We start from the raw sequence: 13,357 nt of genomic DNA, 5'->3' as shown, positions 1-13,357 counted from the left end.
CATGGACATCAGTTGAGCTACACATGAGCCCGGTTGAAATCTTCTCACTTACTTGACCGTCCTGCTGACATCACCAGAGGCCTGCTGATGTCGTTACGGCAGCCGGAACAATAGTATCAAGCAGCAGCCTGTCTGAACAGCTGTGTCGTGGAGTCTGTTGAGTAGAAGTGGGTTTGACAGATTGTGGTGCATGTTCTTGTGTTTTCGGATTTTTGATTTGATCATTTATGGCCTTCTGCTCTTTTTTTTTGGTGCTAGAAGCTCAGCTTCTGAATATCTTCATTGCTCCTTCAGGGCATCATGTAAAAACAAAACAAAAAAAACATCATTTTGAGAGAATATACGATCATGTGGAATTTTGGTACAGAGATGAGGAGAACATTACTGTAGCTATAAATTTGCTTGTTCAGTTTTTCTGTCAGGGAATGTTGAACATCGCAGCAGCTTTTATTTGATGATATTAGATGGCGCACTCAATGAACACAAACTTGTGTGTCTGTGTCGTTGTGCATTTACATTTTTGGCACAATTGTATTATTTATTTATTGATATTATGGATTTTTTAGAAAATTATTAGCATTTTTAAATTGATTAATTGAATCCAAAATAAAAGTTTGTCAAACACACTAAAATAATACACTAGCATTTAAAAGTACCAGCGTTTAAAAGTTTGGGGTCAGCAAGATTTAAAAAATTTTTTTTGAAAGAAGTCTCTAATGCACCAAGGCTGCATTAATTTGATCAAAAATACAACAACAACAAACAAAACCCAGCAGAAATGTAACATTTAAAATGACTAACTACAAACCCAATTCTAAAAAAGTTGGGGCATTGTACAAATTGTGAATAAAAAAGGAATGCAATAATTTACAAATCTCATAAACCTATATTTTATTCACAATAGAATATATATCTAAAGTCACTTATTTATCACCCCTTTAAGATGTGAACAGATATGTATAGACTCCACATCACAGAAAACACTAAAAGCACTCATTAATTTAATCAACAAGTGGAAATTTAATCAAAAGTGTTTTTCTGGGCAATTTTGTTCTTCCGGGTTGAAAAGTAAAGTCGAAGCAACGCCACGGAATCAGACCCAGAAGCGTGCATCCGGAGTGTGTTATTGGCTGCCGGGGATGGAGAGCACAATTCCACGTCATCCGGTTCTGAGCGCTTCGCTGCATTTATTCATAAGAATGAACTTTTAACCTAATCACTGAACTGTATTATGCATGAGATTGTATTACAGCAAAGAATCCGAACAACATATAACAACATGCGGCGCGCGCATGTGAGCGTTTTTTGTGTGGCATGCTGTGATGAGTTGCTCCTAACACGGATCATAGATCATATATGGACTGGAGTAAGCGTGTTTCAAGTTTTTATGGACATATTTCACATACTGTATTGATCTAAACATGAACCAGTACCGTGTATGCACATATTAATGCGTTTCTTCCTCATTCTTAGGAATTTGTTGTCATATAGGGTTAGATTTTTAAAATGCATCAAGGTGCCCTCAACGCACATTAGAATATTCATGTGTCTGTATAATGAATGTATTGCAGGTCAGGTGTTTTATTAGTTGTTGTCTCCCCTTTTCCCACCTTCTAGAAGGGTTTGAGGGATGGGTTCATGACACTTTTACCGAATACAGTTCAGTTACATCAATAGTTCTCACATGTGCATTCTGTCAATACTAAATTTCTGTGGCAGTGTTTCAAAGCACCGCTGTGCAATGGCACTGCAACACTACTACTTAATCAATAGCGCAATTCTTGAACGGATGACTTTTATGCGACAGTTGTGTTTAGTGATTCAAAACCATACAGCACAGCCAGTGTAATGAGTCTGTCCTTTGTAGTATATCAGAGCCATGCAGCATGACCTAAAGTATAGTCCAAGGATTCCTGTCCAAAATGACTGACTCTTATGAAATAGTTATTTTTAGTAAATCAAAACCATCCTGCGTAGTCCAATTGATTCCCCAACGAATGACTCAAATGAGCAGGTTCTTTTAAAACAATCAAAAGCAAACACATTTGCTTTTTGGGTGTTGAATTGCATCAGTTTTTACCAAAAAACAAACAAACAAAACATTTATGGACTATTAATAATGTCCAGTACTGTTTATTCTTTCTTTCGCACATACTATTTCACACAGACATATATATTACCTGTTGTTTTCATCTGTGACATTTCTCAAAGCTGCCCTCAAATACGAATTATTTTATCCAACAGTGCTCAGTTCAAATGCTGTATCTCTTGCTCAGTTTGGGGAGGGGGACAGCTGTATATCACTGCTATGCAAACAATTCACTGTGGTTTAAAGACCGTCACCCACAAGCACCCTCACACTCTGCAGACCACATTCACAACACACTCAATATGCAAACCGCTACCAGTTTAGTCTTGATTTTGACAGCCAAGAGCAATTTCCCAAACCGCACTGTTTGATCCAGTACTGTTTGAACATTTGTATTCCATCCGATTTTTTCCTAATAATCCAGTTTCAGCAGAGAGCAGACTGGAATTGAGCTGAATCTCACAGTCAAGCAAGTTGTCATTTGTGGTGTATGTGATATGGGCTGTATGACATGTACATATATTAGACCGAGCAGTAATTGACTGAAGGGCTCTCTCTCCTCTCATAGCGCTGCTGACTGAGCTAAAAGGCTTTAGTGGCTAATGTCAGTGAGTGGTGCGTCTTAATCCTGTTGAGAGCGCAGCCGAGGGTGAAATCCTTCTTTGATTATTGCTTGCTATCGTTGCCTCTTTCCAGAAAACAATTTCTCCACAGACTCAACCGCACAGGCAGGAAATCACCGGCAAGGCTTCCCACCCAGAGCTCAATGTGTTCTCTACTGCACCTCTGGAGATGTGAGGAATATGGGATTAATGGTGTTGCAGATGTTTAATGACTGCAACGTATCTGATGTCCTCAAATAAAGCTAGAAAAGTTTGGCCTGCATTATCCTTCTGTGCAAATCCAGAGTAGGCCTTCTGTAAACTGAAAAATCACAAAGATTATTGGAATACAATTACTGTTATACTAAAAGTACTATTTCAGTTTTCAACTTCAAAATGTCATGTTTAATTTTTTCTTGTGAAATTTGCTAGCAATTTCTAAAAAATAAATAAAATTGTTTATACACCAGTTTTTAATTTCCATGTAGTTGACCCTCTGCCATTCCCACTTGCTCTAAAACGCATCACTAACCTGCTCTCCAGATGTGCTATAAATGTACTAAGAGTTGGTAGGGAGGCACAGAGCTGAGAATAATAAGGGAAAGTTCCCAATGGGGACACGTAGGACGTGGAGGGTTCATATGGTAGCAGGTGCTATAGGGGGTGTGCATGTGTGTTTTCATATTTTTCTATCCCGGTGGGGACTTCATCCTAAATGCTGAATGACTCATGGGGACTCATGTCACAGTGGGGACCTAAATTGAGGTCCCCATGAGTAAACATTAGGGATGCACCGAATGTTCGGCAACCGAAATTATTCGGCCGAAAATAGCCAAAAAAGCACTTTCGGCATTCGGCCGAATAAGTAAAAAGGCCGAATAATTTTTGCCGAACAATGACGTTTTTAATGACGCGATCAAAAAGTAACCCACGTAGAGTGAGAGCCGCGTGCTTTATGCAGCAAACATGTCAGCAGTGTGGAAGCACTGTTTAGTGCTGCATCTCATGTCATCGATGAAAAGAGGAACTGACTTTCATGTGAGAAAGCAGAGAAGCTACTTTTCATAAAGAAGAACCTGCCACTTTTCCTGAAGAAGTAGGCTAAGTAGGCTTATGTCTAAGACAGTTATTTATTTGTTGTGGGTTCATTCACATTTTTTGCACTATTCAATGCACATTTGTTGTAGACATACAGAGTTACATTCTTTCAGCAGTCAGTTATAGGCCTAACATAGGCTATTCAAGAAGGGGGGCTTCTAAGATGGCCAAATAAAAATATATTTTTTATTTTACTAATTATTTATTTTAAGTTATGTTGTGCTTAGTTTGTATAATATCTGCCGGAATGTTAAAAAAAATTTCAGTGTTAAATATTTTGAAATTGTATTTTTGTTATTTGATTTATTTCTCAGAAAAGCAACACAAAATAGTAAAAAGCAAATTTTTACTATTTAATTATTGTAGTGGTAAAAAAAATTGCCAAATAAATAGAAAAAATGCGCAACACCGCGTTCGGTATTCGGCCTTTGGTCTTCGGCCAAGCATTTCATTATTATTCGGTTTCGGCTTCGGCCAAGAATTTCATTTCGGTGCATCCCTAGTAAACATGCTTATAAGTAATACATAATGAGTTTATTTGAAAATATAAAAATGCAGAAAGTTTTGTGTGATGGTAGGTTTAGGGGTAGAGTTAGTGTAAGGGGAGAGAATATACAGTTTAACAGTATAAAAACCATTACTTCAATGGGGAGTCCCCAGAGAGATGGTGAACCAGACTTGTGTGTGTGCGTGTGTTTCTGACAGTATCTGCGGCCTGTTGTCATTTACCACAAACATTCTGACTCATCTCTCTGTACATACATTTACATTTTCATAATCTGTGAGTTATATAAAGGGAAACAAAATTGGGGAGCTGATCATGATAAAGGGTTTGTATTATTCCTAATATCAGAAGAAATAAGAACAGCGGCCCATTTAAATTCAGAGTCAGGTGGGAAAATAAGAAGAACAATTAGACCTTAGCTTCAGTTTGTTCAGTTATCATGTTATATTTATATATCTGTCCACATATATAATTTTAATATGCAAGAAAGGGGTGTGGTTAAAATGGACTATATGATTGGAGAAGTTTGGCAAACATCACTAGATCTCTCATTTCACCGGGAACATTGAGTTATGACATTTTGATAAAAAAGTATTGGCTTTAAAGAAGAAAAAAAATGTGTTTGGATGAATTGTTCACAGCAAGTTTGTTGGACCCTAAACCTCAAGGTCTTCCTTTCCACACTTTCACGACGTAAAGTCGGTTTGACTGCCGGGTAGAAGTGTAGCCTCTGTGTAGCTCGCAAACTTGCGGGCTCAGCGGAAGCGAGCATGGAGGGCGCATTAGCAGCCGCAAAGGGGGCGCTCACGAGCACACTTCTTTAAGCTTAAATTGCGAATGGGACACCCTATAGCCTTGTGGACTTAACGGACATGCTCACACTGCAGCCATAGTTCCACAAGACTGAAAGTGCACATGAAGTGTGCTATTTGGGACAGGGCCAAGGATGAGCGACACCAGTGGAGGACCGGTGGAGGACCGGTGTGCCTCGCAAGTCTTGATCGCTCCTCCCGCATCTCTCGCTCGCCAACCTCACCACAAAGTTCATTATGATTAATTTAAAAAATAGATATAATGGGAGTGAAGGTGAGCCGGGTTTATATATTGGTGACTGGTGATGGTGCCCAGGTGTTCAGAATGATGGTGATGGGGAACGAGTGGGAGTGGCAGTGACCGATGATTGTCATTTGACCATTTATAAAATAGAATTTCTGTTGCATGCCATATATACATTGCCATGCAATATTGTATTTTTAATCAGGCACTAAATAGAATACTCCTCTATATAATAAATGAATAATTGAATTTAGGGGTCCAAGGGGGATATGATTTTGCAAAGGAATAGGATTTTGCATGACGCCTGACTATTCCTTTCAGTGAACTCTTTTGTGCTGCTACTCTTTTCACACATACACCAGACAGGCCTTTCCTCTCTTTCAATCTTATCTTTAACTGACTCTTTCTCAGCATCTTTTTTTCTGCTCTTTTGGTTTAGTTTTCTCCATCTCTTTCTCCTTCTCAATTGCTACTGAAAGAGGATCAATAATTCAAGAGAGCAAATACAATGTGAATCATCTCTCACATCATCTCTCTGAAGCATCTGTCTTATACACACTTCCTCTCTCATAAAATATAATCTCATGTCATATTTGTTATAGAAATCCTTGTGTCTTAATAAATGGCCCTGGGAAAAAATATGGGAATGCACTGTGTTTTATGTGAGGGATTTCTTTTTTGAGACCAGCACTGACCAAATTATGCCCAACATGTCCTTACTAAAGCTTTTTTTGTTTTTGTTTTTTTTTTTGTATTATTTATAATGCACTTTTCCTTTATGTTTGTGGTTGTTAATCCCACAGCTGTGTGTGAGCAGTGTGTGAGCAGACTGTGTGTGAGCAGACTGTCTCACTGATCTGCCAGCAAACACATTCTAGTGACTGAGAATAAATCGGCATGCACACTAGTCAGCATTCACCTCCTTTTACATATGAAGCACTATATATTCCTAAGCCTTTAATTCCATCTGTAGCATTATTTATAACCTGAATTTACATTCTAAACTGCTGACAGCACCAGCTTCAATGCTAACGGTTTATTCCCATTGCATGTGCATTTAAGCTTTGCTCCTGCTTATCTGAGATGCCACTGTGATTGTAGCGCAGCACCAAGGTCCCATGGGTAAAAAGTGTGAATGAGGGAGAGAGGCCTGCTGGACATGATGGGTTAACGGGTGAAGGGGCATGCGAAAGGGAGTGCTGCTGGTTAATGAAGGGTGAAGGAGAAAAAGATAGAGAACAGAAAGAAAGAACGAACGAGTGCTACGCCGGCTATAAAAGTGTTATCGCACTTTGTTCTTTTTTTTTACCTCGCCACTATAGCCACAATCGTACCAACCTGATGGCCGTATAACTCCCTGCATATGAAATATTAATAAATTCACCTGTGTGAGAGTTTCCTGTAATCCTGAGATGTGATTTCACTTGACATTGTTGGTTTTAAACTGGCCCAGTGAGAGGCAGAGCTTCATTCTTTTGTCTCAAAATCTGTTTTCTTTTTGTTTCAGGTGCTTTTGTCTGGACTGATTGGAGTGGTTTCATGGAAAAGGCCTCTTTCTTTGGTGGTAAGAAATGACTAAAAAAATTTGGTGCATGTTTTCCATCATACATGAGGGGAATTGTTCCTCCATATTCATCTATAATTTAGTTTAAATACATTTAAATTAATTTATAAATATATAAACTGCTACAAAAACATTAATTTTGATAGCACAATATTGTTTACAGTATAACAAAATAAATATTTGTTTACTAAATATTACAATTAACTGTTATTTAATTCATAAAGGTTTCTAAAGATTTACCATAAAGTGAGCATTAGATGATAAATTTGATTTGGCAGTACAGTTGTTCTGGAGAAAACAGTGATGTTATCAGCTTATTTTAATTTATTATATAGCGACAATGTTGGCAGATCTGTATTATAGTTTATATAATTAAATAATACCTAATTATTTAATTATAAGTTTAATAACTTAGATCATAATTTTAGTGTCCCCAACTGAGCCAGCCAGGCCAAAGGCGACAGTGGCAAGGAACCAAAACTTAATCAGGGCATGATGGAGAAAAATAAACCTTGGGAGAAACCAGGCTCAGTCGGGGTGCCAGTTCTCCTCTGGCCTATTAACACACCGTGTATGATTATTATTGTGGCAACCTTACAGGTCAGAAATCATATTAGATCGAAATATTCAAAATTTCTTGGTATCACGCAAGAGACGTGTTTATTTAGGATGGCACGTCGAATTGTCACGGTTTCAGCAGACACTCCATGATGTGTTGGTCATGTCTGGCCACAGGTCCACCATCCAATGTGTTGGCTGGATCCGGCTGACTGCAGTAAACTTTGGAATAAACAGAGAGACTAACATTAGCGTAGATGCCACTCTTTTTATGATGTAACGAGTACATCAGGTGTTATGGGAAGTGTTCCCGGTTCTGGCTGACCTAGTTAATGCAGCCTAACAATCAGTCAATTGATTTGAATAATGAAAGTTAAAATGTTCTATGTGTATGCCATAGTAAAGAGATTCGTTTTTAATCTAGATTTAAACTGACAGAGTGTGTCTGCTTCCTGAACAATGTTAGGAAGACTGTTCCAGAGTTTAGGTGCTAAATAGGAAAAGGATCAACCGCCTGCAGTTGATTTAGATATTCTAGGTATTATCAACTGGCCAGAGTTTTGAGACCGGATGCTTAAGTACTGGGGAGCTAAACTATTTAGTGCTTTGTAAGTAATAAGCAAGATTTTAAAACGTATGCAATGTTTAATAGGGAGCCAGTGCAGTGTTGACAGAACTCGGCTAAAATGATCATACTTCCTGGTTCTAGTAAGAACTCGAGCTGCGTTTTGGACCAGTTGGAGTTTAAGCGAGCAGGGCAACCACCCAGTAGAGCATTACAATAATCTAGCCTTGAGCTAATGAACGCATGTACTTACTGTTCAGCATTTTGCATTGAAAGCATGTGCTGTAATTTAGATATATTTTTAAGATGCCCCAGTTATTTTTTATATATTTTATAAGTTATTATATTTCTCCTTACTTGTGAAATAAATGGTTACATCTTTAGGTTTTAAATTCATAAAATGTTTTTTACGTTCCGTTTTATTCTTGAAGGCACAAAGTCTTTTGTGATTTGTTTCTTCCATTCATAATATTATGTTACCAGTACGTGACATGCACATGTATGTTGCACTTACAAAGGGTAATTTTTTTCTGTGCCCTGTCTGAATTTTGCTGCAGATTTGTACGGTTGTGTGATGCTAAGGCATTATCACAGCGAGCACTATCTGGAGGGAGCTGGAGGGCTTCTGATTGCCTGTCATGTAGTGCTCTACAGACAGTGTGAATGTCTGAGCTGAGCATGCACAGATCCAGCCTGGTAGTCAGTGGAATGGGATGTAAAGTGTATGCATTGAGTTTCGCTCTGTTCAGCCAGCCGTTCTGCTCATGCATAATTGCAGCAAGGATTGGGCACGCTGGCTGAATTTTTCATGCCTCTTGTTCTGTGGGATCGGCTGGCTCCGGAGGGAGCATTAACGGAGAATGTACAAGTTTACAGATCGTAAAATGGGTGGGATGTTGTTAAATCCATACCCTGACACAATATCACACACGTAAGACAAATGCATACACACGCGGACAATTGCTCTCAGCCATTCATGCAATGGCAGCAACACCGCTGTACACTTTAAAGGGATAGTTCACCCAAAATTAATCATTCTGTCATCATTTACTCAGCCTCATGTCATTCGAAATGAATTTTTTGCCTTCCAAAGACATAAGAAGACGTTAGGCAGAATCTTTTCTATTCAATGAAACTCTATGGTTACTAAAGGCTGTCAATCTTGAATAAAAAGACAAAATAAAAACACCATAAAAGTATTCCATTTGACTTGTGCACTATATTTCCATTGTATGTCGTCATTCATTGAAAATCTTTGCTTCATTGTAAATCTCAGATGTCATTAACAGCACCTGGTCACCATTCGCTACCATTGTATGAAAAAGGCATCATGAACAATTTACGATATATCTCATTCTACTTTCCAGAAAAGAAAAAGTCATAGAGGTTTGGGATGAACTATTAATTTTGAGGTGAACTATCCCTTTAAAGGTGAAATGTGTAAGATCTTTTAATGTTAAAATACATTCTCTTAACCCAGTTTATTGTTAATTGGCTGCTGTCAGCCTCCCATGCAGTGGCGCCGCTCCCACCACGTGCTGCGCGTAGGGCACCAACTGCTAAGGGGGCACCACGAGAATCTCTCTCCTCTCTCTATGCCTAATAAGACGACAATGAACATGGTCATGTAAACACGGTAACCCGTTTACTTTTATCAGTGTAAGGTCATAAACGGGACCGGGTCCAGGTAGTTTTTTGCCTCTTACCTCGATTTCGCGTGGCATGTAAACGCATTAAACTGCTTTCAGTTGTCTTTATTGAAGTGTGCATATGTGAGAGGTGACAAAAACGCAAACTCAGAGCAGATTTAAATGCATCCAGACAGAGCGAGCTAGCGTTTTGCATGAAATAAGGACATATATCACAAATGCAGACTCTTTTAAGAACCAGAAAATTGTAAAGATGTGTTATTCTCATCTCATGCAGCAGAAATAGAAGAGGTTCAGTCAAAACGCTGCATCTGGAACTGCATTAGGGGTAATATGAGCCGTAAATCTCCCGCTGACACGGCGCATGCTTTATTTAAAATCACAACTGATGGACATTATTATTTTGACGTCACTCCAAGGAAATAAACCGGTTTATTAATAGTCATGTAAAAGCGGTTTACTTGCATTGTCAGTTTACTGGTTTGCATGTAAACGGGGAAAACTGATTATTTCAATAAGCTGATTTTTTTTGAGTTTCAGCTTACAGGTGTGCATGTAAACGCACCGACTGAAGTGTTTACAAAGTGTTGGAGCAACATAAATGTGATGAATTATTATTTCAAACCATTTAAGGTTTGGCAAAAATAGACAGACGTGTTTCTCCTATTTTGCCGTGCCTTGTTTTGCTGTTTTCCCGACTTTTTCTAAGCCTGGTGTTTAACAACTTTTCTCTAATGCTTTTTGTATTTTGTCAGTCATATGGTCACATAATGTCATATTTCTCCTCATCTCTGGATTAGCGCTCTGGAGAGATCCATCTCATCTCATCTCATCTCATTAGATGATTATCTTTCTCTCTCACTCTCTGTCTCTCACTCTATCAGTCTCTTTTTCTCTCTTTCTCTGTACAAGAGCCTTTCTCTCCCTCAGATGTAGTACACAACTCTAGATCAAAGAATGAGATGATTTACAGCATGAGATTTCTCTCTGCGGGATTCAGGTAAACACACCATTATATGACCAAGATGAAGCACTGTAATTTAGCAGCAGACCTCAGACTTCATCAGCATGAGGGAATGGACACTTCAGTAGTTTGTTTATCTGCAGATATTATTTCCTCATACATCCTGTGCACATGCATGGAATCCTTTGAGAATGGTTCTCAAGTTCCATAAATTACATCAAAATGCTTGGGTGTTTAACTAAATTGAATTTGCTGTTAATGCAGCTGAAGAGTTCCACACATACAGTATGCTACCTTGCAGTCCAGGAAATGTAGAAGTAGTTTGATGGACAGGCATTGTAAAAGGTTCAAGACTGGCTGACATCCTTAGGAATCCCTCACAGCTGTAGTCTATTACAGCAATGAAAGCAAAGAAGAGTACAGACCTGACAAGAGTGCCATCCGGAGTGTTTTCTCTCGACTTCAGGGGCTGTCATTGAACTTGCCCCTGCAGGATCTCGAGGGATCGCCATTCAGCCGCTGAATTCCACAGTCTTTCCTTGCGAGGCAAGTGTCTCCATTCGCATGGGCCAGCGTTGATGATTGAGTTATCAATAGGACTCTGTCCATTCAGTCCCATAACAACTGGATAACGTGGCACAGTTGAACGCTGTCAAGGTAGAGAAAGATTGATGAGGCTCTCCTTGTGGAGGGGGGAATTAATCAGCTTTTAAAGGTGTTTGACAGAGGATCGGAGAAGGTGAGTAGCCGCATTAATTTATTTCAGAAATGAAAACGGCACAGTATCCATATTGACTGAGGTTTAATAAACACTCTCTTCTTTGAGGCAGTATGGCACGACAGGACAGCAGCTAGTCAGAAAAGATGACCTTGATCGAAAAACAGGATGAATTAACTTAAAAAGAACATCGATTGACATCATCCTTATGCATGCAGCCCTATGAGATTGTAGAGATATTGACAAGTCTGCTCTCTGAGAGAGTATTTATGGCAATAATCCTCTCTTTTCTGAAAAATAAACAGCTAAATTGGCATAAAAAGCAATGAAAACAGCAAAGCAGCTGTTTAATGGATCTGTGACTTTGCACAGATGTGCGACAATAATGATCGGCATAAATATGTGGTTAAAACGAACCTGGATCCCGAATCATGAATTATTAAAACTTGTTTGTGTCCTTTTTGTTTGACTTAATTTAGATTTGATTTTGTGTGTTTGGAGGGTAAGAATGGCACATTAGTGGGAGTGGAGGCATGTAGAGAGGCCCAGCTCTGCTCCTCATCAATTATTAGTTTTCATTAGGGGTGTAATTAGTTTTTTTTTTTTTTTCTTGCCTAAATGTCTTGGTGAATTGTGAAATTTGGTCACAATTAGATTCAATACTGTTGTTTTGGCCTGACAGAGTTATTATTGTCACATCCTGCGCCACGTTGTTTAAATGGCAAATGCATTTACACCTATTTGTGCACCCATGGGTGTGCTTGTCTGAAAACGAGATGTGCTCAGGTGCATTGTCAAGGTCAAGGTCAAGGTAAACTTTATTGTCCCACAAGGGGAAATTCATATGGTCATTAATTCATTACGCGCCCTTATCACAACATATTCTTCAAAAACAATACAACACACAGCAGTCTATAAATAGAACAATAAAGACAAAAATGAAAATTACAATCCAAGTACAAAATTACAGTTGTAGCTGTGCTCCGTCCCAATTCGCCTACTTATACTACGTTCTAAAAGTATGTACTCTTTTTGTGAGTGTGTAGCAGAAAAGTATGCAAGCTTCGGGACATACTGCTTTGTCATCTTTAACGGACTCGTTGATTTGCGGACTCAAAGCACGTTGATTTGCCGTTTGTGGGTCTTTAATGCAGAGACTCTCCTCATGTGTTTGCAGTTTAAATATAATGATGCATTTAAAAGTTAATGGCCAAACGTGTCATTAAAAAAGTTCACAATGCTGCTGCAGATGAATTATAATTTGGATAGCACTGAATATATTTTTGTCAGGTTAAATACTGATAATTGATCACTCAAACCTTTATCTAAACCTTTCTACTTAAAAGGATACTTGTTATTCCCTTAACTAAGACGAGTTACATACCTCTCTCGTCTCAGTGCGTGCACTTAATCGCCTCGGCGAAGTAAAAAGTCACGCCTGAATAATCCTCCCTCATATCTCCCCCTCCCTCTCTCATCTCTGTCAATAGGGGGATGTGAGGGAGGATTTTTCAGGCGTGACTTTTTACTGCGCCAAGTCGAAGTACCCTCAGAAGTGTTATTCCACCATACATTATAGTTCTCCTTTTAAATCCGCTTAGAAAAGCGCCACGTTTTATTTTGTCATCATACTTGATCATTCAACAATTTGTGTAACTGTATTTAAATAGGGAAAACGTAGAGGTGTTTGGTCGCGTCTAACTTGATCTCTGTTTGGTACCATATGAATGAACTGGGCTTAGTGGGCTAAGATAAATGCTATCAGAATGTCAACGCACGTCACAGAGAGTAAGTGCATGCACTGAGACGAGAGAGGTATGCATCAACTTATTTTAGTTAAGGGAATAACATAGTTTAATATGAAAAAGCGTTGAAGTATCCCTTTAACCTTCCGCCAAAGCGCAGGCGCAACTGGTTTTTAAAAGGAAAGGGAGATGAGACTCTGGTTGGTTTATTGCATGTTATACCCAAAATACACCCATGACTCAT

General features: G+C 38.8%; 1 protein-coding gene across 2 annotated transcripts in view; it reads left to right on the top strand.

Moving 5' to 3' along the window:
* fam189a1 (family with sequence similarity 189 member A1) overlaps positions 1 to 13,357 on the top strand; it is a 130,227-nt gene that overhangs the window by 54,279 nt on the left and 62,591 nt on the right. For both annotated transcript variants that reach the window (XM_067441494.1, XM_067441486.1), the window contains exon 2: positions 6,858 to 6,914. In XM_067441494.1, coding sequence (XP_067297595.1) covers positions 6,858 to 6,914 — 57 coding nt within the window. The remainder of the gene's footprint in view (positions 1 to 6,857; positions 6,915 to 13,357) is intronic.

This window comes from Pseudorasbora parva, chromosome 1, assembly GCF_024679245.1.
Source record: "Pseudorasbora parva isolate DD20220531a chromosome 1, ASM2467924v1, whole genome shotgun sequence".
Taxonomy (NCBI): Eukaryota; Metazoa; Chordata; class Actinopteri; order Cypriniformes; family Gobionidae; genus Pseudorasbora; species Pseudorasbora parva.
This window is presented reverse-complemented; position numbering and strand designations above follow the sequence as displayed.